Here is a 25239-nt window from a genome sequence, read left to right as displayed (position 1 = left end):
TCTCCCATGCACAACATTACAGTATGTTAGAGTCCATTAACACAATCATCCTAACTTCTATGCTAGTGGGTTGCAAAGGTCTGCCTTTAAATTTCTCAAAGCAGTTTCAGTAAAACAATACTTATGTGACTGAGTCAACAAGAGTAATCCCAATGGACGAGACAAAAAACCAAAGCAAGAAAGAGAAATAAGCAACTATTCTAACCTTCTGGAACCCTTTTACTTCAAACTGAGAGCTTTTGTTGTTCTCTGGCTTACCTGCAGGCACGGTCAGGGGAATTAAGAATTTCATAGTAGAATACGGAAAAGTTGAGAGCAAGACCTAAACGAATAGGATGCGTTGGTGGAAGTTCTGTCATTGCAATATCACTAGCAGCTTTATAAGCCACTAGGCTGTTCTCTGCAGCCTCCTTCCTGTCATTTCCTGTGGCAAATTCAGCCAGATACCTGTGGTAGTCCCCTTTCCTACAACAAAATAAAAACAAAGTCATAATCAGAAATAATATTAAAAGGAAAATAAACTGCTACCAAATTTTCTGTACTATATGAAGTAAATATAATTAAGATGTATTTAACAATTAACAGATCATAATCATTTTTAGGAACTCAGGAGTGTCATATCTACTTAGCTTTTTCCCTTAGAGGTTTCATATTATCAACTCTCAGAACACTCTTAAGAGAAATTAACTTAGCAACGAAATCACCTAATATGCTACAATTAAGTAAGAAAAGTTATTTTAAAGAAAAGAATAATAAATTTAAAATTTTTTCTTTTTGCACTGCTTGGGATTGAACCCAGGGTCTCAAGCATGTTAAGCATGTACTCTACCACTGAGCTACAATCCCTAGCCCTAAAAATAAAATTTCTACACAAAAAGATTACACTGTGAAATGTATAGGTATAGCTATGGGTGAGGAACCCACAAAAGCAAAAGAAAACTACATGGGTAAAACAAGAAGCTAATAGTACATTTTTATTACAGTCTGGCAACCTTTAATGCAACAATAACTCATTATTGGTAAATTTACAAATGTGCATTAAATCTTTTTAACTTTTTTTTGTCTTTTTCATTTTTATCGGTACCGGGGATCGAACTCACGGCCGCCTGCTTGCAAGGCAGGCGCTTATGCCGCTGAGCTAAATCCCCAGCCCCAAATCTTTTTAACTTTTCAGACTCACTCATCTTGTGTAACTAACCTTTCAACATTATTCTTAAACGAAAACTGAGAGCCTACACAGAAAAAGTCATGATTTTAAGAAGGCCAACTTTTCATATTTTATTTTACCTTCTGCTATAGAACCTACATTTTATAATAGAAAACCTTGGACTCGCCAGTGTTAGCTGCTGGAATGAGGTGTTTGTCCAGTACATCCAGAATGTCACAACAGATTAACTTTAGCTCAGTCTCAACCTGGAGAGGAAAAATTACACCGTTTAAATCTAGAAATTCTATATAAAGTATTACATATTCTACCTACCTTTGGTTTTGAGGAACAGGCTCAAGTATTAAAAAGAACATACAACTTTCTCCAAAACTACTTCCTCTTTTGACACAAAAACAGAAAGGGCCCTCTCCGGATTTTAGAATATAGAATATGTTTCTGCTCTGCATGCTACTGGTAAACAGTTTTAAACATATGTACACATATATACAGTACAAGCAACTTCACAGTTCAGTTACAGAATCAGCAATAAATAACAATGAAACACTGATTATATCTTAGTGATTGCTAGGTACTTAAGTGAATTAACTTCTGTAACTATTAAATACAGGTAGCAACTGTATCTACATGGGAAAAGGAAAGTTAACATACAGTGCTTGCCCAAAGTCTACCATCTTAAAAACAGCGGGTGGGGTGAGCTGAGGGTAGAAGTTCACATGCAATGTCCTGGGTTCAACCCCAGCACCAAAAAAATAGGGGGAACTAGGGGCTGGGGATTTAGCTCAGCAGCATAAGCACCTGCCTTGCAAGCAAGTGGTCGTGAGTTCAATCCCCGGTACCGATAAAAAAAAAGGGGGGGGGAGAACTAGTGTGTGAATCAGACTGCAAGGGAGAGAAAGAAAATTCAAAACCCAGGGAGACTCAAATTCCTATGTTCTAACAACCAATCACTTCAGCAGTACAGATTTATGACTAGTTTGATAAAAAAAAACCTTCAGACCAAACTAAAATACAGTACTAGCAGTCATCTCTATTGGTTTGTAGTGCCAAAATGTCACACCATTCCAAACACAAGTTCATCTTGCTCTCCATTTTCTAAAACCCACAGTGATACTGTTCATCTTTCCAGTTTGATCTACTTCCTATTGTAAAGAATTCTCCTTTCTTTTCGATGATTTTATTCTTATCCTATGTAAAACAAACTAGCTCTTCTGAAAAAATTATCTCCCAGAAAGCTTTTGAAGTAGAGAATGCCCTAGAAGGAATAATTCTAAGTTTTCCTAGGTACCTCTTTCGTATGACTGTTCTCATTATTCCAAAGCCTTTTTCCTCAATCCTTCATACTCAATTTGTCATTATTTGATCTCCAGCGCTTTTTCCCACATTCACTGAGTATTTATGATCTGCTCCTAAGATCTCACCAAGGCATTACACCAGCCACCTTCCATTCGAAACAGCTCTGTAATCTGTACAATCATCAATTTGTCAGTAAGCCTAACTGTGCTGCTCTATCCTAGAAGTCCAAAATTTCAACCATCCACTCTTGGCCTCTAACTTCTTTCCATTCCTTTACTCTTCCCAATCCTACACCAGCCTCATAACAGAGATTGGACCCAGGGTGTATAGAGCTACATCCACAGCCTATTCTAATTTTGTTTGTATTCTGATACAAGATCTTGCCAAACTATCAGGCTGGCCTCAAACGTGCATTCCTTCTATGTCTACCTCTAAAGTACCTGAGACTAAATATGTGTGTGTACCACAACACCATCACTTAAGAAACTCATGAAGATCTCTAGACTTTAATTTCATCTTCTTCCCCAATTTACCAGTTGCTCTTCTTGCTTTCCTGTTTCTTTCATACTCAGCCCAAATCCCACATTAAAAAGTTAATCAACATTTTAACTTGTGAACCTTTTTGTTCTGCTTTGGTTTTTTTGAGACAGGGTCTCACTATGTACCTTCAGGCTGGCCTTGAACTCACTATGTAGTCTGGGTTGGTTTTGAACTTGCAGAGACCCTCCTACCTCAGCCTCCTTGAAGTGCTGATTACAGCCATGTGCCACCATGTCCAGATAACTCATATACTTTATTCAATGAGCACCTTTCACCTTTCTCATTTCCCCATCCCTCTGGGAACATCCAACTGGTCTACGGACAACCTGTATTTTTAGGCTAATATTGTTTGGTAACCATAATGTCTAATGTAACCTTGAGTATGTTACTTAACTATTTGAAATCTTTTTCCATCTACGAATCACGAATTGGGCTAATACCTATCTTTCCAGGGCCGTGTTATTATTTTTTTTAATTTTTCGTAGCCCTAAGGCAGTGGTGGTGAACCTATGGTTCATAGCTGGCTGTTTGTTATCACTGAAAGCTCTAAAAGGTTCACCATCACTGCTCAAAGGATTGAACCCAGGACCTCAAGTATACTGGGCAAGAACTCTACTGCTAAGCAGTACCACTAAACCTCCTCTTTTTTCAATGTATACACACATACATGTGACACAATATTAAACAATTTTCAACTTTAAGTACCCAAAGTCCTCTGATATTTTCTATTCCATTTAAAAAACAGTAAGTAACTATATCTATTTCACCTTTACACCTATAATAACCTAACAAACTGACACACAACGGACCTAATAAATATTCCTTAAATTGCCCAAAATGTTAGCTTCAAGTCATCAATGAAATGTTTTATGGTTGCCACAATAAAAGCAACAATTAAAATTGCTTTCTAGTTATGCTGTGATCAAACCTAAACTCCAGAGCTAGGGATGTGGCTCAGTGGAAGAATGTTTCCGCAAGGCCTGAGGTTCAACCACCTGCACTATTTTTAAAAATAAATTTATCATTACTGTCTACCACCCTCTGCTGCTTCTATTCAAAAGTTGTTTCTGTCTGAAACATTCTGCAGCCTGTAACTTCTAATATAGGTGAGTAAAAAGATGAAAATTCACTAATATAGAATGTATTATTTATTTATTTCACTAGCCTGTGACCTAAAATATCTAATAGCTAAGGTCAAATTACTTACAGCTATAGGTCTGACAAACTAGACCCTCAAAACAAACATTGCTTTCCCTTTGGAGAATTTTTTTAAAACCATAAATATAAAAGACAAAAATTAGAGACATATTTAGGTAACACTCCCTGTCACTTGTTTCAATCCTAAGAACTGTAACATAGGACACTACTATCGCTTAAATAAATGTCCCCCAAAGGTCTCTGTCTTTAGTCCCTGGCTGGTAATATAAGAGGTCTTGTCCTGTAAGGCTCTCCCCCTCCACTGTCATTTATCACACCCAAGGCCCTGGTCTACCTGACCATGGACCAGAGCCTCTCAAACTGTCAGCCAAATTAAACTTTTTAAATTAACTGCCCTAGTATTTTGTTAAAGTGACAAAGTTGACCAATACAGATACAGTGGTACTTCAGTTCGCTTACAACTTAATTTGTTTTACAATTTTGGTTAAGACAGCCTTTAGGGAAAGATGGTCATGTCTGTGTTTATATGGGGAAGACAGCTGCGGTTGTTTGCCACCTGACATAGAGTTTGTGAACAGAAGCAAAGTTGCATCAAACACTTTTGTTTGAGACCAAATTGTTCGCAAACAGAACCACTTATGAGGTAAGATATTACTGTGTGACACTTGCAATAAAGAGGAATGGCACTAAACAAATCATTTTGAACAAGTATCTTTAAGATTAACCATCTCCCTTTAAAATACCATCTTACCATTTGCCGATATTCTCGAATCATTTTTAGTTTATCTTCTCCTCCCTTGTTTTCTTCTTTCTGTTCAATGCTGCTGATTATTCTCCAGGAGGCTCTTCTAGCTCCAATCACATTTTTATATGCAACAGATAGGAGGTTTCTTTCTTCAACCGTCAGCTCCACATCCATTCCTGCTACTTTCTTCATTGATTCAACCATTTCTAAATGAGAAAAAGCATACAGAGCAGTTAGCCACAGGTTAAAAAAAAAAAACATGTTTTCTATTCCACCCTTTCAGAAGAGCTTTAATGCACTAATGAATTCATTCACTGGTTAAACTTTTGATGGTTACTATTTGTTGCCACTAGATGGCAAACAAAGCAGCCAAGATAATACTTGATACCCTAGCAGACCAAAGAATATAAATTCAAGAGCATGTGAAAGCAAAGAACCAGAAACGTAAACACTGACTATATTAACAAACCTATGTTATAAGAATCAATGCAAGCTGGGCTTGGTGGCATACACCTGTAATTCCAGCACCTGGGAGGCTAAGGCAGAAGGATCACTGCAAGTTCAAGACCAGCTTGGGCTACAAAGTGAGCTTGAGACCACCCTGAACTGCAAAGCAAGACCTTGTCTCAAAAAAAAAAAAAAAAAAAAAAAAAAAAAAAAAAAAAAAGGGCATTTTTATGTAGTGGCTCTGACTTAATTCAATCTTTGATCATGAGACCCAACAGTCTGCATTTTAATAAGCATCCTTAACATACATCCATACCCAAAGCATAAACATGCCTTAAGATAGGTGTGATGCAGGCACTGACTCTATTTAATGTCATGGTATGCTAATTACGAGTACTACAAATATGCAATCCCAGGAAAATGTGTCAAAGATCACCCCCCCTCCATATATTCCAGAAAATTAACAGAAATATTAAAGTCCTGGAAACCTCTTTTTTGGTTTCTTTAACAAATACCGTATTTCTTTAGCAAATACCGTATGAATCAACCACCATAGTGCTAGATATTACCCATGAGAAATGAAAGTATTATCTGCACAGAATAAAAACTGTAGAATACAAATAATACCACAAAAGTAAAATGGTTAAATCTCGAAAATATGTTGGTGAAAAAAAGCCAGACAAAATGAAGAGTACATGATTCAATGTATATCAAATTCCAAAAAATGCAAAACCAACATAACAGAGACATCTGTCTGTGCTTATACAATCATAGGAATTACTCACTAAATTGCCACGTAAAAGTAGTATTCTATTGTTACACTCCAATAAAGCTGACTACTGAAAATAAACGCCTACCAAGCATATTGCTGCAAAATACATAATTTGTCTAAACCAGTTTTGAAAGCTGATGCTCACCTCGTGGCCCACACTGACCTGCATTCATTGCAACCCTCCTGCATCTGAGACTTCCAAGTGCTGGAACCACAGAAATGCACCATAACATCCAGTTAACCAACATTTATTACACTGACTTTAAATTAATGACATGAGTTATTCATCTTTTTTTTTTTTTTTTGAGTTATTCACTTTTAAGATTCCAATGAACTGTTCTTCACCCCTTCAGGAATCCATTCTTACTAGTTTGTAGTAGTGGAAGATGGAGCCAAAGCCATCCCACTGCATTCCCTATGCTTTTTATTTTTATTTTTTTTAGTACCAGGAGTTGAACGCAGGACCCTGTACTTGTCAGGTAGATGCTTATGCCTCTGAGCTATATCCTCAGCCCGGGTCCTTTTTATTTTGACAGATCTTGCTAATGCCCAGTCAGGTCATGAACTTATGATCCTTCTGGTTCAGCCCAGGTCCCAGCTTTACAGGCATTCCCCACTGTCCCCAAGATATCCATTCCTTTAGGTAGTAAATTAAGGGACAATATGTCTACAGTCAGTCCTTTGTACCAATTTGTACAAATTAAGGTTTCAATGAAGCATGAAAATATCATGAGTGTCATCATTATCCTTTTAAATAATAAAAAAAAATCCTAACTATAATGTACCTCAAAGCCAAAAGGAAAGCTGATTTATTCCATGCTGCAGATTAACCGTGTTGTTAAAACATCCATCAGGGGCTGGGGATTTAGCTCAGCGGCATAAGCGCCTGCCTTGCAAGCAGGCAGTCGTGAGTTCGATCCCCGATACCGATAAAAAGCAAAAACAAACAAAAAAAAAAATCTGTAAAATCTCCATCAACACAGGATTAACACCAGCTATTTTATTCACATAAAATTCCTTAGCATAACTACCATCTCATGACATTTTCTTTGCAGTGCTTTTTTTCAATGTGATATAGCTGGGCATGGTGGTGCACATCTGTAATCTCAACACCCAGGTGAGAAAGAAGGACAGCACTGAGTTCAAGGTTCAAGGCTAGCCTAAACTGCATAAAACGACCTTGCCTTTAAAAACAAAAAAGCAATTGTGGTTATAAAGGGCAGGTGGTTACATAAGATTTGGATAATGGTATATACCTTCTGAGGATTATTAGTTTCTTTGAGATAGGGCCTCACTACGTTATTTAGGCTGGCCTCGAACCCACGGTGATCTTCTTCCTTCACTTACAGAGGTGGACCACCATGCCTGGCCTAAGACTTTTGGAATTTTAGAGGCAATGACTGGCTGGCTGAAAATCACCACTGCTGTATAAATTTGGCAACACTCAATCCCCACAGTTCAAACAGCATGCTAAATCAGGAATAGTGTATAGCTGAAATCCCAGCACTTGGGAGGCTGAGGCAGGAGGACTGTCGAGTTGCCAGCCTGGGCTACATAGTTCAAGGCCAGCCTAAACTACACAGCAAGATCCTGTCTCAAGATAAAAAAGAAACAAAGATAGAAAAAAGTAAGAACCTACTTGGTGGGCCTAGTTGAGGTCCCCAATTTCTTCTTCAAGAGGAGCTCTTCAGACTCCACCCAGTACACACATCTACCACATGAACAAGCCTGTGTCTGGGTCAACTATGTATTATTGTCAGAAGAGCCAAATGTCTTTTCCCCTTGATTTGCATTTACCTTTCATTTTTGGTTTTGTTTCCTGAAGTTTTTACAGACTTACTCAAACTGAATGAGGTACATATTCAATATAAAGAATACTAAACTATTTACATAGACTCATTCAAACTCATTGACAAAGCTAAGAACTGCTCCAAATGTTCAGCATGTACTAATGCATTCGCTCTTATCAAGTCCTTTGAAATCAGTTAACAGTATTATCTCCATTTTATACAGGATACTAAAAAATGTGATTAACTTGATCAAAATCACAAATTCACTGGACAATGACCCAGATGATACAACTCCACAGTTGTATTTTGATTTAATCATTGTTTCAGTTTGAATTTGAACTCACCTATATGGCAATGCTTTTAATTTGTTTTTGTAACAGACGTGTAGGCTAGGGTCACAACTCAGTAGTAAAGTGGTTGCTTAGCATGGCAAGGCCCCAGGATAACTCCCAACACACACACCCACAACAGAGGCAAAAAGGGGTGAGGATGAAAACTCAAGTGGTAGACCACTTGCCTATCATGTGCGAGTAGGAAGGAAAGGAGGGAAAAAGACAAGCCAAGAAAAAGTGAGAGGAAGAAGGGATAAAACTGGTTTTAATGACTATCAGAGGCACAGATTTACTAAATTGTAATTTATACATTTTAATATATAATGGGTATGGTAGCGCATGCCTGTAATTCCAGCACTTGGGAGACTGAGGCAAGAGGATTGCTGTGAGTTCAAGGCCTTCCTGAACTACATACTGAAACCCTGTCTCAAAAAACCAAACAAATTTGTAGTTTAATTTTGCTTAACACATTCCTGCTACTAGTTTGACCTACCAGGAGGACATGCACAACTGTTTTGGGTAGGACATATCTGATGTCCTCCTGGCCTTCCTATGTTAGAAAGTTCTTGTGATCTTTCACCTGTCGTACCCCATCTGCTCCAGAATTCTTTCAGGGAGTTCTTTAGGTAGATACTTAACTGTTCTTCCTCTGCTGTAGCTGACCAATTCCAGTCCCAATTCTTTAAGAAAATTTCTCCCTAATATTTTGTGTTCATTTTCTTTGTGAACTATGAAACTATGCCTGGTATGTCTAGAATCCAGTAAAACACAAGTACTGGCCAACGCTTTGTGCTTCAAGTGGCTTCACAAGTTGCTGCACAACATCTGCCTTTCATTTTGTTGTAGTGTGTGACCATTTCTGGCTTCGTCTGTGTTGAGGATTCACTATGAAATCTTTATAGCCAGGATCTCCCTATGCAGTCCAGGCTAGCATGGAACCCAGTACAGAGCACAGGCTGACCTTGAACTAAAAGATCCTCCTAGTGCTAGGATTACAGGCATGCACCATGACGCCTGGCATCACCTATCTATCTTTTATCATAGTATACTGACAGTATTAGTACTACTTTGTTTTTCCTCACCATACAGGAGGCCAATGTTTTGTGTTTCTGAAATCCAAAGATCTTACTATACATTTCTCTGTTGCGAACCTGCAACATTTTTTCAGGAATTTCGGCTTTATTCTTTTTTGTCTTTTTCATTTTTATCGGTACCAGGGATGGAACTCACGACCGCCTGCTTGCAAGGCAGGTGCTTATGCCACTGAGCTAAATCCCCAGCCCCTCAGCTTTATTCTTGCAGCTAGTTCCTGTGCTGGTCAATCAGTGTTTTTAGCAAATGTCTAAGGGTAAGTAGTGAGCTAACTATCAAATGGGACATTTGGGTTTTTATTTTTTTGGTACTGGGAATCAAACTCAGGACCTCACAGTTGCCTGGCAGGTGCTCTGCTACTGAGCCATATCCCTGGTCCCAGGTTACTTTTTGAAATATGTGCAACAAATCTGTTAACAAAGTCATACAATTTATTACTGCATTAAGAAAGACCTGATGGTTGAATTCCAGGATAAATTTCTAAATTTAAGGTGTAAAAATCTCATGACATCTACCAGGAGATATATTTTTATATCATATTTGTAATATTTGGTTGGCATATACTGTATTGTCAAGTTTCCACAACCATGAAAATGATATACGCTTTCAGGGGCTGGGGATTTAGCTCAGCAGCATAAGCGCCTGCCTTGCAAGCAGGCAGTCATGAGAGTTTGATCCCCGGTACCAATAAAAAGGGAAAAAAAGACCAAAAAAAAAAAAAAAAAAAGATATACACTTTCATCAATTATCATGTATTCAGATGAGGCATAAATTGTGAGTTTGAAACAAAAAAACTTTCAACAAATAAGCTAATAGCTCATCAGATACACAACATCTGCGCTTAGCAAGCCCGAGGTTATGAGTTCAATTCTCAGTACCAAAACAAAAAAAATTGCCAAATTGTCAAAATATTTTTTTCTTAATACATCTTTTTCTTGTCAAAACATAGGCAACTTTAAAGGAAACCGAATGTCTTGAGTATCATTATTCTAAAAATCTCAACACCAGCCAAGAATGGTGTTACACTACCCAGGAGGCCGAGGCATGAGGATCACTATGTGTTTGAGGTCAGCCTGGCCTACAAAGTGAGTTAAAGGCCAACCTGAACTGCACAGTGAAATGCTGTCTCAAAAAGAAAAAAGTAAACCAATAAATATCTCAATGCCATCTCTTCACTTCTTTAGATCCTGACAATGATAAGTCTTACATTATGACGGTTTTTAATTCAGTGAGGTGTCACGATAAATATATTTTCAAGTAGTATTACTGATACATACAGAATGTTTTCTTGTATTTCATGAGTAAGTATATTTCAAAACATCTTGTTGCATATCATATGTTTCAAACAATTTACAATACTCAATTCCAGTGTTGTTATTCACTGGTAAAAACCTAGTAACTGGGACTAGGGAATTAGCTCAGTGGCATAAGCGCCTGCCTGGCAAGCTTGAGGTCGTGAGTTTGATCCTCAGTACCACCAGAAAAAAAAAAAAAAAAAAAACCTAGTAACTGGTTTCATCACTGGTAAAAACCCAGAAACATTTTGAGGAGGGTACCAGGAATCAAACTCATGACCTTGCACTTGCCCGGCAGGCACTGTGCCACTGAGCTATGTATATCCCTGGCAACATTTTCTGGCCTAAGTTTAACACAGGATCATTCAGGTATACATGGCCATTTTGTTGCATTTTGACTAGTCAAGCATTTATTTACATTACTGTTTTCTTTCTCCTCTGAGTCAAGGTCTTCATTCTGTTCTATTTCTGTCATACACTGCTAACTTCCTAGGCTTACACAATCCTGACATCATTGGTTGCCAAGTCATTCACTTTCAACCTTCTCCCAAAGTTGTACAAGTGAATTCTCATGTGTATTAAACTGAGCTAATTCTAAAGAGAAACAAAAAAGAAAACATTTAATAAAAATATAAGCCAGGGGGCTGGGGATTTAGCTCAGCGGCATAAGCGCCTGCCTTGTAAGCAGACAGTCGTGAGTTCAATCCCTGGTACCGATAAAAAGGAAAAAGACAAAAAAAAAAAAAAAAAAAAAAAATATATATATATATATATATATATACACACACACACTCACACACACACACACACTCACACACACACACACACACACACGCCAGGTATGGTAAACACATGCCTGTAATCCAGCACTCAGAAGGCTAAGGCAGGGGGATCCCTGTGAGTTTAAGGCCATTGAAGACTACATAAGCAAGTTCAAGGCCAGTCTATACTACACAGCAAGACCCTATCTCAAAAAGAAAACAAAACAAAAATCCCACAAAAATGTAACATGGCACATAATGTGGGAAAACTGACCCACTCACACTTTGGCACACGTACTTACCTTGCTGTTCACTTTATCAAGGCAATGAACAGAGAGATTGCTTCTTGTATGTTCTCCCAGTGCAGCTACTGAGATATATAGCCTACCCTTAATGCTAAAGTACATTATTTTCCTTAGAAACGCACGGTATGGGCATCTGTGACTCAGAATGAAGAATGGGTAATATATCTCATCCTAAAGCATTTGGGACCATAACCCTTTGTCTAATGCTTTAAAAAAAAGGAAGTTTGCCAGCTATGAGAATTAATGGTGATTTTAAAGGCAGAGATCTAAAGCCAAGGATAATTTAAGTCACAAAATCCAAACAATCTAAAGGCCACCACACCTTATGGACTTTCCAAATGTACAGTTGGTTCCCCTTCAAAGTCTTCAGGCCAAGTATAGTGATGTTACAAACACCAAGGGGGGGAAAATGCCTTTAAAAGGTTCTGTCACTTGTGATTCTATAGAGTTCTTGGGTTTGCTTTACACGGGGATTTATCAACAGACCAATGACTCTTACAACTGGAAACTAGTCATACTTCTAATTCAAATTTAAATGTCTGGAAAAGGGGGAACTAAGCCCAGGGCCTGCACATTGTGCTACTCCCCAGCCCTTGTTTGAGTCAGGATCTCCGTTAAGTTTGCCCATGTGGGATTCTTGTGGTGTTCCTACCTAGATCTTCCCAAGCACTAGAATTATAGGCATATACCACTGTGCCTAGCTTCAAATGTAAATGTCTTCCTATAAAAACCTTTCCTCTTCAACAACTATAAGATGGCAATATGTAATTAACTAGTGATTTCCTACTGTTTATTTTTTCTGAAATTCTGTATAACTTGTACCCTTTCTTCTTAAATAAAATTAAAAAAAAAAAAAAGCTTTCCTACGTTCTCATCCATTTGTCTTGAGAATCAGTATTTGTCACCCCAGAAGTATTAACCTTCTAGGCCCAGCATAATGGCACATGCCTGCAATTTCAGCACTAGGGAGGCTGAGGCAGGAGGGCCCCTGTGAGTTTGAGTTCAAGGCCATTCTGGGCTACAAAGTGAATTCAAAACCAGCCCAAAAATGCACAGTGAAATTCTGTCTCAAAAAGGAAAAAAAAGGACCAGGGATTTAGCTCAATGGCCTAAGTGCTTGCCTGGCAAGTGCAAGGTCATGAGTTTGATCCCTGGCACCAAAAAAAAAAGTATCACTTTCTTACAGGGCATGAACTGTATGTACCTTCATTTCTGCAAGGCACATAGTACCATACTTGATTGGACTAGAGAATGATGTTTCACTTCTTTTGAGGGGCTGGGGAGTACTGGAAATGGAACTCAGGACCTTGTACTTGCCAGGCAGGTGCTTGTGCCACTGAGCTATACCCTCAGCCCAGACACTGACATTTTAATAGGCTTGACTACATCCTAGATAAGTGAAATCTGTTTAAGGTCCCTCTCCACTCCCCAATGAAGACAATCCTTTCTGGGCAATTTCAACAGACTCTGTGTCTGTGACTGCAGCCTATTTTATGTAACAGAAAATTTCACCTGCTCCTAAACTTGACGTTATGGTTTTTGTCTTGATTTCCACTGCCCCAAAAGTCTCATGCAACCATGGTGGGAGATTGGGGGGGGGGGCTTTTCCAAGGCAGCTGAATCTAATTTGTGTGACTGGTTCATTGTTGAGTGCTGGGATTGAGGCTGTAATTGATACACCTGCCCTAGGGTGAGTAGGCTATATACAGTTATCACCATAGGGTAAGTAGCCGGCACACAACGTAAGGGAGGAAAATAGGCTTGTTCCACCTTTTACTCTTGTTTTCTGAAAGGCTGCCCCACTACCACACCACCCTGCCATGGAGCCAGTTTTTGACTGAAACCTCTACAAACTGTGAGCTTAAATATACATTTTCTCCCTTAATTTTGGGCATCAGGTATATTGTCTCCGCAACAAGAGAAGAGTAACCAAGACACTCTAAGACCTGAGAGAGCTGAGAATTGTTCATCAAGCATACAATCACATAAAAGTTTCAGTGTCCTATATTACTACTTTGCCAAAAATGCCCACATTGATATTTCCAATTAACAAGGCTATATCATCTATAGAGACATACATAAATTAATATTCTAGCCAGGCATGGTGGGACCTGTAATCCCAGCACTGGGGAGGCTGAGGTAGGAGGACCGTTGCAAGTTTGAGACCAGCGTGAGCTAGAAAGTGAGCTCAAGGCAAGCCTGAACTGCACAGCAAGATCCCATCTCAAAAAAAGACCAAAAAACATTAATATTCTGTAATATGATTTTAAATCTTACACATGGAATATATTGCCACCTCAGTTCATAAAAATTATTTTCATGGTTCTTTGGGGTTGTTTGTTTGGTTTTTGTTTTGCTCTTTTTGTACCAGGGGTACTGGAAAGTCTGAAAAACATCTCTGAAGAGTCCTGTCTACCTACACGTTCACTATAGACTGACACTTTAGGAATACAGAAAAAATACCACTGTATCATTAGAAATACCACTTTAGCTAGAAAATTCATTTACATGCTATTATACCTCAAGTATGTCACCTGACTGGGAGACTACACTTCTTCTTCTTGGATTATGGTTAAAATGAGACAAGGAAAAAATAAATAAAATGAGACAATGTAGTAAGTGGTCCCATGTGCTCAGAAAACAGTAATTTCCTTACTTTTTAAAAAATTGCCTCACTTTTAAGATTAGAAAACAAACCTGGCTATGGTGACACAGCCTGTATTCCCAGGACTCAGGAGACTGAGGCAGGAAACTCAAGAGTTCAAGGCCAGTAGGGGCTGGGGATTTAGCTCAGGGACATAAGCACCTGCCTTGCAAGCAGGCAGTCCTGAGTTCAATCCCCGGTACCGATAAAAAGGAAAAAGACAAAAAAAAAAAAAAAAAAAAAAAAGAGTTCAAGGCCAGCATGAAAGAAGTGCCAGGCATGGTGGCAGCACACACCCGAAATCTCAGCACTTTGGGACACTGAGGTGGGAGGATCACTGCAAGTCTGAGACTAGCCTAAGCTACAGCTACAGAGTTCAAGACTAGCCTGAACTCTACAGGGAGACCCTGTCTCCAAAAAACAAAAACAAACCAGGAACCTGCCCTGCAAGCCTAAAGTCCAAAGTTCAATTCCCAGTACCCCTCCCAAAAAAGGAATAGCCATCATCTATTTTTCCTTTTAATATTTTTAGGTCTCATATGCTTAATCACATGTCTGTCCCTTTCACAGTGTATACAGAAAACCCTCCATCTCCCAAAAAACTGAACTTGTCCTTCCTGCCCTTCTTTAAAATTCCTGTATTACAGAAGCTAGCAATAATCACTCCTGTTTTTAGCCACAGTTCTCCTAAACTCCTACACAGTATTATAAGAAATTACTTCATCACTGACAAGGGATAGTGTTACCAAGACATACTAAATACCCACTGACTGAAAAGTCCGAGAATAGAACTACAAGAAAAATTCTCTGAAATGTATTTGAAAGGGAAATTCCTAATCACCAACTAATTAACATGTAATATAAAAGTAGAGAGGCAGAAAAATAATGGACATTAACCAACTACAGTGGAAGTTACCTCACAGCTCAATGATACAGCATTTGTCTAGGAAACGTAGGGCCTACAGTTGGATCCCTACGCACCAAGGAAAAAAGAACTATAGTAAACAATCAACTCAAAAGTCACTAACATACACAGTAAACTCTTTCCCATAGTTTTTAAATCAGGTGAAATTTGACTGATATATAAAACTTAAATCTAAAATTAGTCTAATATGTTATGTTGATATTTTCATCATCTGAGCTCAAGAAGCAGATCAGTGGAAGTCCCTACCCAGTATGAGTGTGAGGCTCTGGAGTCAATTACCAATAGCACCACCCAAAAAAAGGAAAGAAATTTACAGACTTGCAGTACTTGCAATAAAGGACTCTACTACTAAGCTCATCCCACCTCCTACCTTTTCCTGGTTCTGGGGATTATGCCCAAAGCTACCTTCACACTGAGCAACATTTGCAGCCCTTTTTATTTTGAAACAGGGTATCACCAAAGTATCCCAAGAGGAACTTGAACCAGCCAATGCCTGCTTCAGCCTTTCTCACACAGGGATGATAGGCATGCAGTACAATCCCTGCCTCTACCACAAGAATCTAAGAGACAAAAAACAATACACTTCCAGTGGTCTCAATCTCAGGATTCCTGGCAACATCTAATTGCTCAAGTAACTGCTGAGAGCCCCTAGAAGTGAGTTTTATAGGTCATCTGCTCAGCACTACTCCACCAGGTCATCCTGCGGGGCATGGTGACACAAGGATTACAGAATCCTATCACAGGAGCTGGGGATTTAGCTCAGTGGTGTAAGCACCTGCCTTGCAAGCAGGCGGTTGTGAGTTCGATGCCCGGTACCGATAAAAATGAAAAAGACAAAAAAAAAAAAAAAAAAAGAATCCTATCACACTCTGGTGGCTAAAACAGTAGGGTAGAGATCGAGGCCAGCCTTATGGTAGCTGAGTTCATACCCAGGTGGGACTATAGAGTGAGACTATCTCAAACACAATCCTCAAAATAAAATTTGCTTCTGGAAGAAAGAAGTTTTCATTATTTACTTGTGATGGCTATAACATTTACATTACAATACTTTCCACTTTGTATTTTAACTTTTTCTAAAATATCTAAGTTTTAGTTCAAATATTCTGCACTAGGAGCCAGGTATGTGATGCACACCTATAATTCCAGCACTCTTGTGGCTGAAGGAGAGCACCTATGAGTTCAAGGCCATAGTGAGACCCTGTCTCACAAAAAGCCCAGAAAACAAAAAAAGCATTGGGGCTAAGGATATCACTCAGTGATAAAACACTTTCCTAATTCATTACCACAGGCCTCAAGACCATCTGCAGCAAACCGAAATATCTTACATACACACCCACAAACTGCTGATATACAAACTGACAGAAAGCTTGGTGTAGTGGGGCACACCTGTAATCCCAGAACTCAGAGGCTAGGGCAGGAGGATTGCTCTGAGTTCCAGGCCAGCCTAGGCTGCACAGTGAGTTCCAGGCCAATCTGAACTGCAAGGCAAAACTTTCTCTCAAAAAAACATATAAACTGACATAAGTCTTTCAGACAACTGGTATACACATGTCTAAAGATTTATGTTCATTTACTCTCAGTTTCACAATCTCTCCTAAGCAAGTAATTCAAATGACAGAAAGTTGGTTTTGGTATATTTCACTGTAATACTACATATACTAATTAAAACTGTATGTTACAGGGCTGGGGATTTGGCTCAGCGACATAAGCGCCTCCCTTGCAAGCAGGCAGTCATGAGTTCGATCCCTGATACTGGTAAAAAGGAAAAAGACAAAAAAAAAACCAAAGCTAATAAAAATACTCAAACTGCAGAAGATGTTAAAAAAAAGTCCGTTTTACAAAAGTAAGTCAGGGGGCTGAGGATTTAGCTCAGCAGCATAAGCACCTGCCTTGCAAGCAGGTGGTCGTGAGTTCGATCCCTGGTACCGATAAAAAAAAAAAAAAATAAGTCAAGATACTTTAAAGATATAATTACAGCTGGCAATGGTGGCATACTCCTATATTCCCAGCACTTGAGAGGCTGAGGTATGATTGCTGTGAATCTGAGGACAGCCTGGGCTACAAAGTGAGTTCAAAAGCTGGGCATGGTGGTGCACACCTATAATCCCAGCACCCAGGAGGCTGAGGCAGGAGGATCACCATGGAGGTCAAGGCAAGCCTGGGTTCCAAAGTGAGTTCAAGGCTGGCCTGAACCACACAGTGAAACTCTATCTCAAAAAAAAAAAAAAAAGGTAACTTGATACTTTAAATCACATGTTCTTGATTACTGAAGTAAAGCTACTTGCTAATTATTACAGTTTGCATTTGGGCATCCCCTCATGCTTCATGCAGGCATGGAGGCAGCTGAGTCCAGTGCGGGGATTGGCAGTGTGGGTATCTATATACAATATAAGGGAAGAAAAGATGTGAGCTTTTCCCTTTTGCCCTTTTCCATCTTGTGGTGTGCAGCCACCATTAACAGTTGCCCCTTACCTATGTCATCCTGCCTTGGAGTCAGCAGAGTATGGACTGCAACCTCAACAAACATTGAGCTAGGCGCTGGGGATTTAGCTCAGGGGCATAAGCACCTGCCTTGCAAGCAGGCAGTCCTGAATTCGATCCCCGGTACAGATATTAAAAAAAAAAAACAGTGAGCTAAATAAAACTTTTCCTTCCTTCATTTTAGGTGTCCAGTATTTTGTCCCAGCAACTAGAGAAAAGTAACCAAGACACTAATTTCCAGACAATCTCAGGACCTCTAAAGTAGTTGCTGTTCTCCTATCTTCAAAACCACACAGAGATAAAAAGACATCTAAGCAATCCTAACATACATCCCAATGAGGGGGGTCTTTTTGACACAGAGTGAAATTCAGGCTGGTCTTGAACTTACTCTGCAGCCAAGGCGGGCCGCACATTCACAATAATTCTGACTCAGCCTGAGTGCAGGCACTACAGGCATGCACCTCCACACCCAGTTACCACCCCCCACACCAATTTTCAGTTCTTAAAACAAAACAATTTGGTAATAATATTTATGGCTAGACACGTTGGCACATGTCTGTAACCCCAGCACTCTCTGGGAGGCCAAGGCATGAAGACTAACTATATCCTTGAGTTCTAGGCCAGACTGAACTACAAAGTTCAAAGCCTGGCCCAACTATGCAGCATGACCCTGTCTTTAAAAGAAAATATTTTTTAAAAAAGGAAAAAGAGCTGGGCATGGTTGCTCATGCCTGTAATCCCAGCACTCAGGAGACTGAGGCAGGAGGATCACTGCAAGTTCGAGACCGGCCTGGGCTACAAAGTGAGTAAGGCCAGCCTTAACTGCATAGAAAGACCCTGCCTCAAGAAAAAAAGAAAAAAAAAAAAAAAGCAACACTAAATCCTTAAGACCATATGCCTGAGTATCAATTTATAGAGGCTGCTATCCAACCCCTTAAGAAAGCCTAACCTCGTATCATCAGAAGAATTACAACAGTCTTTGGTGGCTGTTGTTTCTCAACACTCTTATTCCTTGATTAAACAGAAGTAACTTTTTTATGTTATTATACTGTGCATCCCCAACACAAAGACTGTTTAATTTTTTTAATTAAAAAAATTTTTGAATGGTCCTATGTTGCTTAGGTTGGTTTCAAACTTCCGGGCTCAAGTTCTCCTTCCTCAATCTCTCAAGCAGCTTGAACTGCATACAGGTACTTTCACCACCTCACCTAATTTAATTGTCTTTTGAAACCAGGTGTCCCTATGTAATTCAGGTTGGTCTTAAATCCTGCCTAACCTTCAACTCACAATCCTCCTGCCTTAGTCTCCCACTTGCTCAATTACATTCATCTTCAACTATTCCTGACTCTAAAACTTATTTTTATATATAAGCTACAGAAAGTATACATATTTCCAGCCATGTAATACTTCGATATATAGATACTGAGATCCTTAAATCAGGCTACACATAGCTCCTTGCATATTTAATATCTTTATGGTAAAAAGAACATGTGAACATACTCAACAGTCATGTGAAATAGCTCGGAGGCCAAGAAAAAAAAAATTAAGGCCTACCGCTAATTTCAAAGCTAGAACAAAGAGTCCCATCACAATGGGGAAGCAGAAAAGAGGGCAATATACATCTTTAAATAGACCAGTTTAAAATTCCTCTTTGAAAGGAATTCAAATGGCTACAGTTAAAACATGTTACTAAGGTAAAATCAAATGCTGTTGAGTCCAGGTAGTATTATAGAAAGTGCTAGGCACAGAATCCAAGGACACTACAACATGTTAGCTACATCTTTAGCTCCTCATATTTTCTTATAACTGCATTTTACAAATTGTGAATCTAACACCATCATGGTATTGGGGATGGGATCTGGGGCACTCTGCTGAACTATAATCCTCAGACCTTTTTTTAAAATGTTATTAAACAGTTTTATTCAACTGTCAGGCCTGGCCTCAAACTTCCAATCCTCCCAACTCTATCTCTTGAGTAACAGACACTTTCCACCACATTTGACCCAATCCTTCGTCTTTTGAGACAATGTAGTGTAAACAGCCCTTGAACTCACTAGGTAACCCAGGCTGGCCTTAAACTCAAGTCAATACTCTCATCTCAGCCTCCCAAGTGCTGGGACCACAGGCATATGCCTCGTTCAGCTTTCCAATTCTCTTCTGAAAGAGAACAAAGCCAGGCATGGTGGCACATGGCTATGGTTCAATCACTAGAATGACTGAGGCAGGAATATCACAAATTCAAGGCTTGTCTGGATGTTAAGGTTTGTATCTACATTTCCCCCACAAAGCCTCATGCAGTCAGGTTGTTCTCTTCCCCCGAGGTGGCTGAATCCAGAGTGTATGTCTGACTGATTCACAGTGCAATGCTGGGGTTAAGGGTGCTGGGATTTAGGGAGGAAATCAGCCCACTGATGGGACTGGTACTTCCCTAATCCCAAGTAGACTGCATACAATGAAACACAGAAAGAGGCTTGCCTCCCTCTCTCATTGCTCTTGTAGTTTTGCACCATCATCAACAGTTGCCCCTCTGCCATGACCCTGCCTTGGAGCCAACGGACTACAGACTAAAATCTCCATAAACTGTTGTTAGCTAAATGAACCTTTCCTGGGCTGGGGATATGGGTCAGTGGCACAGTGCCTGCCTGGCAAGCATGAGGTCCTTAAACTCCTGTACCAAAATAATAATAATAAACCTTTCCACCTTTACTCTGTGTTGGGTATTTTGTCTCCACCTGAAAAAAAAAGACACTGGGTTAACACAGTGAAACCTTGTTTCACAACACCAAATAATAATTTTAAAAATAGAAATGTTAAAAAGGACCCGGATCAAAAAAAAAAAAAAAAAAAAAAAAAGACCCAATCAATCATGGTGTGTTGCCACATACCTGTGATCCCAGCAATCCGAAGGCTGAGACTGGAAGATCACTATGAGTTCAAGGACATCCTTTACTGCATGAGAATTAGTCTCAAATCAGGAGTGAGGGGCCTGGGAATAGTGGCACGTATCTATAATCCTAAAACTTGGGAGCCGAAAGCAGGAGGTTCAGTTTTGAGGCCAGCCTGCACTATAACATCTATTCCCCCCCCCAGAAAAAAAAAAACAATCAGGGGAGGAAGGGTCACAGCTGGGAATGTAGCTTACTGAGTCCTGGGTTCAAATCCCAGTTGGGGTTGGGTAGGGATAATAAATATGAATGAAAATTGCAAACACCATCTGAACCAGAGAGTGTAACAGCAGAGAAATAAAAACTGACAAAAAGCTATCAGGTAAATGCGAAAGGCAAAACCAGCTAGGCATCCCCTCTAATCCCAGTAATCCATAGGCTGAGACCAACCTGAACTACATGGCACCCTGTCCCAAGGAGCCAGAACCAAAGTGCCAGGGATCGAGCTCAGAGGCATAAGTGCCTGCCTGGCAAGTGCAAGGTCCTCTAGATCACACATACACCACCACCACCACCACCACCACCACCACCACCACTACCACCAAAACTAAAACCAAACCAAAAAAATAATTAGTATCAGGTACAATAGCACATACCTATAGTTCTGCCTATTGGAGGAGAGGAGGTCAAGTCAGAAGATCACTGAGCCCAGGAGCTCCCAGCTAGCCTGAGCTCGAACACAGAAATACACACACACACACACACACACAAAACTTGAGATAAGATCTTGTCTGTAAGCCTAGCACTTGGGAGGCTGAGGCAGGAGGATTGTTTAAAATCACTTTGGGCTACAAAGTGAGCTCAAAGATAGCCTCAACTGCATGGTGAGACCCTGTTTCAAAAACACACCCCCCCCCAAAATAGATAAAAAGGACAATCCCAAAAAGTATTTTGGGGACAATCCCAAAAATTATGTACATTCTTCAATAATCTTGACACTTTACAAGTCTGACACCTTTGGGTATTGAGTCCTCTTTCACTTTGTAGGCCTCCAGTCACTATTCAACAACCTTGACACTACATGCATAGTATCTGTACCCCGCCCCCATATACCCAAAGGGCTAGGTATGTAGCTCAGTGGCACAAGCACTTGCTTGGCAAGCACAAGGTCCTGTGTTTAATTCCCACTACAAGAAATGGAAGGAAAGAAGGGTGATCTGTGAAGTGACTTTACCTCACCAGCCTCACTGCTGGGGAATGCACCCAGGACAGAATTACAGTTTCAACTCTTTAAATTCTGAGATAAGGCCTTACTAAATTGATCACTCTGGGCTCAAACCTGTGATCTACTTGCCTTACCCTTCCAAAGGACTGATAATGGGGCAAGGATGTGTAGCTCAGTGGGAGAACATTTGCCTAGCATATGTAAGGCCCTGAATTCCTTCAACAGCATTACAAAAAAAAAAAAAAAAAAAGAAAGAAAGAAAGAAAAAACAATGGGCTGGGCATATACCTCAGACACAGTGCATGCCTGGCAAGCCTGAGGTCCTGAGTTTGATTCCTAGTACCAAAAACAAGAACAACAACAACAAAAAAGACTATAATAAGCAATTTCTTATAATTTCTTATAACTCACCTAACAAATAGAAATGTAAATTCAATGGGAGTTTCTCTATTAAGTGTACCACTGACTGGAGTAGAACCCAAGGTATAGGCTCAATTAACAGCTGAATTTAGATTTTTTTTCCCTTTTCGTGACAAGATCTGGATACGAAGTCTAAACTGGTTTCCAACTCACAGCAATGTTCTCACCTCAGACTCCAGAGTGCTGGGATTATAGGTGTGTGCCTCCACACATGATTTAGATATGTTTAGAGTCTTCTCCATCTGGCTACTGACTGGCTAAGCATCAAACAAATTTTAACTTATATCAACTCATTATACAAAATTACTTTCAAAAACCAATTACAAATGAAAAAGCAGGCTCCAGTACCGACAAAAAAGAAAAAGACAAAAAAAAAAAAAAAAGAAAAAGCAGGCTCAAAATCTGAAATGCCTTCAAGGGACAGTAGCCAAGAGCTAAAACCCAGGTTAGACTGCCCTCCACATACACATTTAATGACTACTAAGATCCAGTCCTAAATTCACTATTTCTTGTGACTGTTGCACTAAAAAACATACTCACTGTACACCCTTCATTTTCTTTATATATGAAAAGTAACACTACTCAGAAATTAACCCAAAAGACTACTCAAAACAACTTTTTAAATTGTAAAATTAAATCTAAGGAACAAAAACAAGACCTGAAATGTTTTGGAGTGCAGTTTACATGCAACATTATAGAAGTGAAAGGAATACTAGTGTTTTCTTTTAATATTTTCTTTTTACTTTTTAAGACAGGGTCTCACCATGTAGATTAAGGCTGTCCTGAACTCACTGCTTAGCTGAGGCTAGCCTAGAACTTAACACAGTGATTCTCCTACCTCAGTCTCCCAAGTGCTGACATTATTCAAACACTTGGCTAAATACCAGTGATAGCTGGGTGTGGTGGCTCACGCCTGTAAACCTAGCACTCAGGAGGCTGAGACAAGAGGATGCTGAGTTCTGGAGACCATCCTAGGCTACAAAGTGAGCTCAAGTCAAGCCTGAACTGCATAGTGAGACCCTGTCTCAAAAAGACTAAATAAATAAATACCAATGATATTACCATTTGCACTCACTTAAAAATCTGTAAATGGGGGCTGGGGATTTAGCTCAGCGGCATAAGCGCCTGCTTTGCAAGCAGGCAGTCGTGAGTTCAATCGCCAGTACCGGTAAAAATGAAAAAGACAAAAAAAAAAAAAAAAAATCTGTAAATGGGTGGTACCTTCTGTAAATGGATGCTACCTTCTCTGAGATAGAATAGTAAGCATACAACACATTTTATGAATAGAAGGAATTGTTATAGGATTTTATTGTCAATCAATGAATAGTTTTTAAAAGCGGTTTCTCAGTTTGTCAGTACCATCTTTCATCAGTAATCAATGAAGAAACAAGTTTTATCTTTTGGTTAGTGCCTGCTTCAGCAGCACTTATGCTAAAATCTTTACACCTAGGCACTGTGCCACTGAGCTAAATCCCTGCCCCCTCAAGTCTTTATTTGGGACAGAGACCAATGCCCAGTATAGTACTCTGTAAACAGTAAACACTACTTTTGTTACCAATTTAGATTGTTTGCACATACTAAAAGAAAAGTAACTCTGAAAGCACTCATACATTAACTAGAATACAATCCTGAAGTAATCTTTTATTTTGTTCACTAATAAATGAATTGTCTAGAATAGTGCCAAGACACATAGACAGAATTCAGTAAGTTGATTTTGAAATTGGGGGGGGGGCACTTTTTGAGATAGGGTTTCACTATGCAGTTCAGGCTGGCCTGGAAGGCACAGTGATCCTGTCTCAGCCTCTAAGTACTGGGATTACAATTTTAAACTTTAATACTTTGAATTACAGAAGGTTTTCAAACACAATAATCTCAATACTGTACTACGCACATTTTCTTCTTATACCACCCCCAAACAGCAATGCATAGTCTCACTCTAAAGAATTTTATTATTTTTTTTCTTGCTCTTTTTTTTGGTACTGGGAATCAAACTCACAATGTCACACACACCAGCCAGACACTTATACCGCTGAGCTAAAACCTCCTTCTAAAGAATTCTGAAGAATTTTAGAAGCTTCTTCCAAACTAGTTTTTACTAAGTTTGTGGAGTTTTTTCTTTTTCTTTTTCTTTGGTACCAGTGATCAAACTCACGACCTTGTGGTTACCAACCAAGTACTTGAGGCACTGGGCTACCCAGCCCCTAAATTAAAAAAAAAAAAAAAAAAAAAAAGACAATCTTTTATACGCACTCTAGACTATAAAAGAAGTTTCTCCAAAAATAAAAAATAAAAGAAATCTCTCCCATCCATCTCAACAGTGACAAGGGAAATTTGGCAGGGTGGGGGTAGGGTGAGATGGGGTGGGGTGAGTGGCTGAAACACAGTCTCACTGTGTTGTTCAGGCTGGCTTTGAACTCACAGTGGGTCTCCCTCAGCCTAGAAATGTACTTTACTCCACCCATCAAAATAACTTTCTCCTCTCAGTATTTTAGAGAATACAGTATTCCCTTCTAGGCAGCCACAAGATCCCAGGAGAAATCAGAGGTAGAAAATAATAAAGACCCTCAGAAAAAAAATGACCTAGGGGCTGAGGATTTAGCTCAGCAGCATAAGCGCCTGCCTTGCAAGCAGGCAGTTTTGAGTTCGATCCCTGGTACCAATAAAAAGGAAGAAGACAAAAAAAAAAATTAAAAAAAGAAAAGAAATGACCTAAATACTCAAGTATGGGGAAAAAAGAGAAACCTAGTACAATGCAAGCCTATTATATTACATCCTGCTAGCTACTCATGAGGCTCAGATGGGAGAATTCCAAATTCAAGGACAATCTGAGCAACTTAGTGAGACCTTGTCTCAAGAGATAAAAAGGGCGGGGCTGGGGATTTAGCTTCGTGGCATAAGTGCCAGTCGTGAGTTCGATCCCCGGTACCGATACAAAGGAAAAAGCCAAAAACAAAAAACAAA

General features: G+C 39.5%; 1 protein-coding gene across 2 annotated transcripts in view; it reads right to left on the bottom strand.

Moving 5' to 3' along the window:
- Ywhae (tyrosine 3-monooxygenase/tryptophan 5-monooxygenase activation protein epsilon) overlaps window positions 1-25239 on the bottom strand; it is a 46418-nt gene that overhangs the window by 13268 nt on the left and 7911 nt on the right. For both annotated transcript variants that reach the window (XM_013152255.3, XM_003469685.5), the window contains exons 2-4: window positions 4911-5110; window positions 1307-1413; window positions 259-465 (exon numbers count right to left, since the gene is read on the bottom strand). In XM_013152255.3, the coding sequence (XP_013007709.1) occupies window positions 259-465; window positions 1307-1413; window positions 4911-5110 (514 nt within the window). The remainder of the gene's footprint in view (window positions 1-258; window positions 466-1306; window positions 1414-4910; window positions 5111-25239) is intronic.

Source organism: Cavia porcellus, unplaced genomic scaffold (genome assembly GCF_034190915.1).
Source record: "Cavia porcellus strain 051 isolate PalLab524CR breed Dunkin Hartley unplaced genomic scaffold, mCavPor4.1 scaffold_6, whole genome shotgun sequence".
NCBI classification, from domain to species: Eukaryota; Metazoa; Chordata; class Mammalia; order Rodentia; family Caviidae; genus Cavia; species Cavia porcellus.
This window is presented reverse-complemented; position numbering and strand designations above follow the sequence as displayed.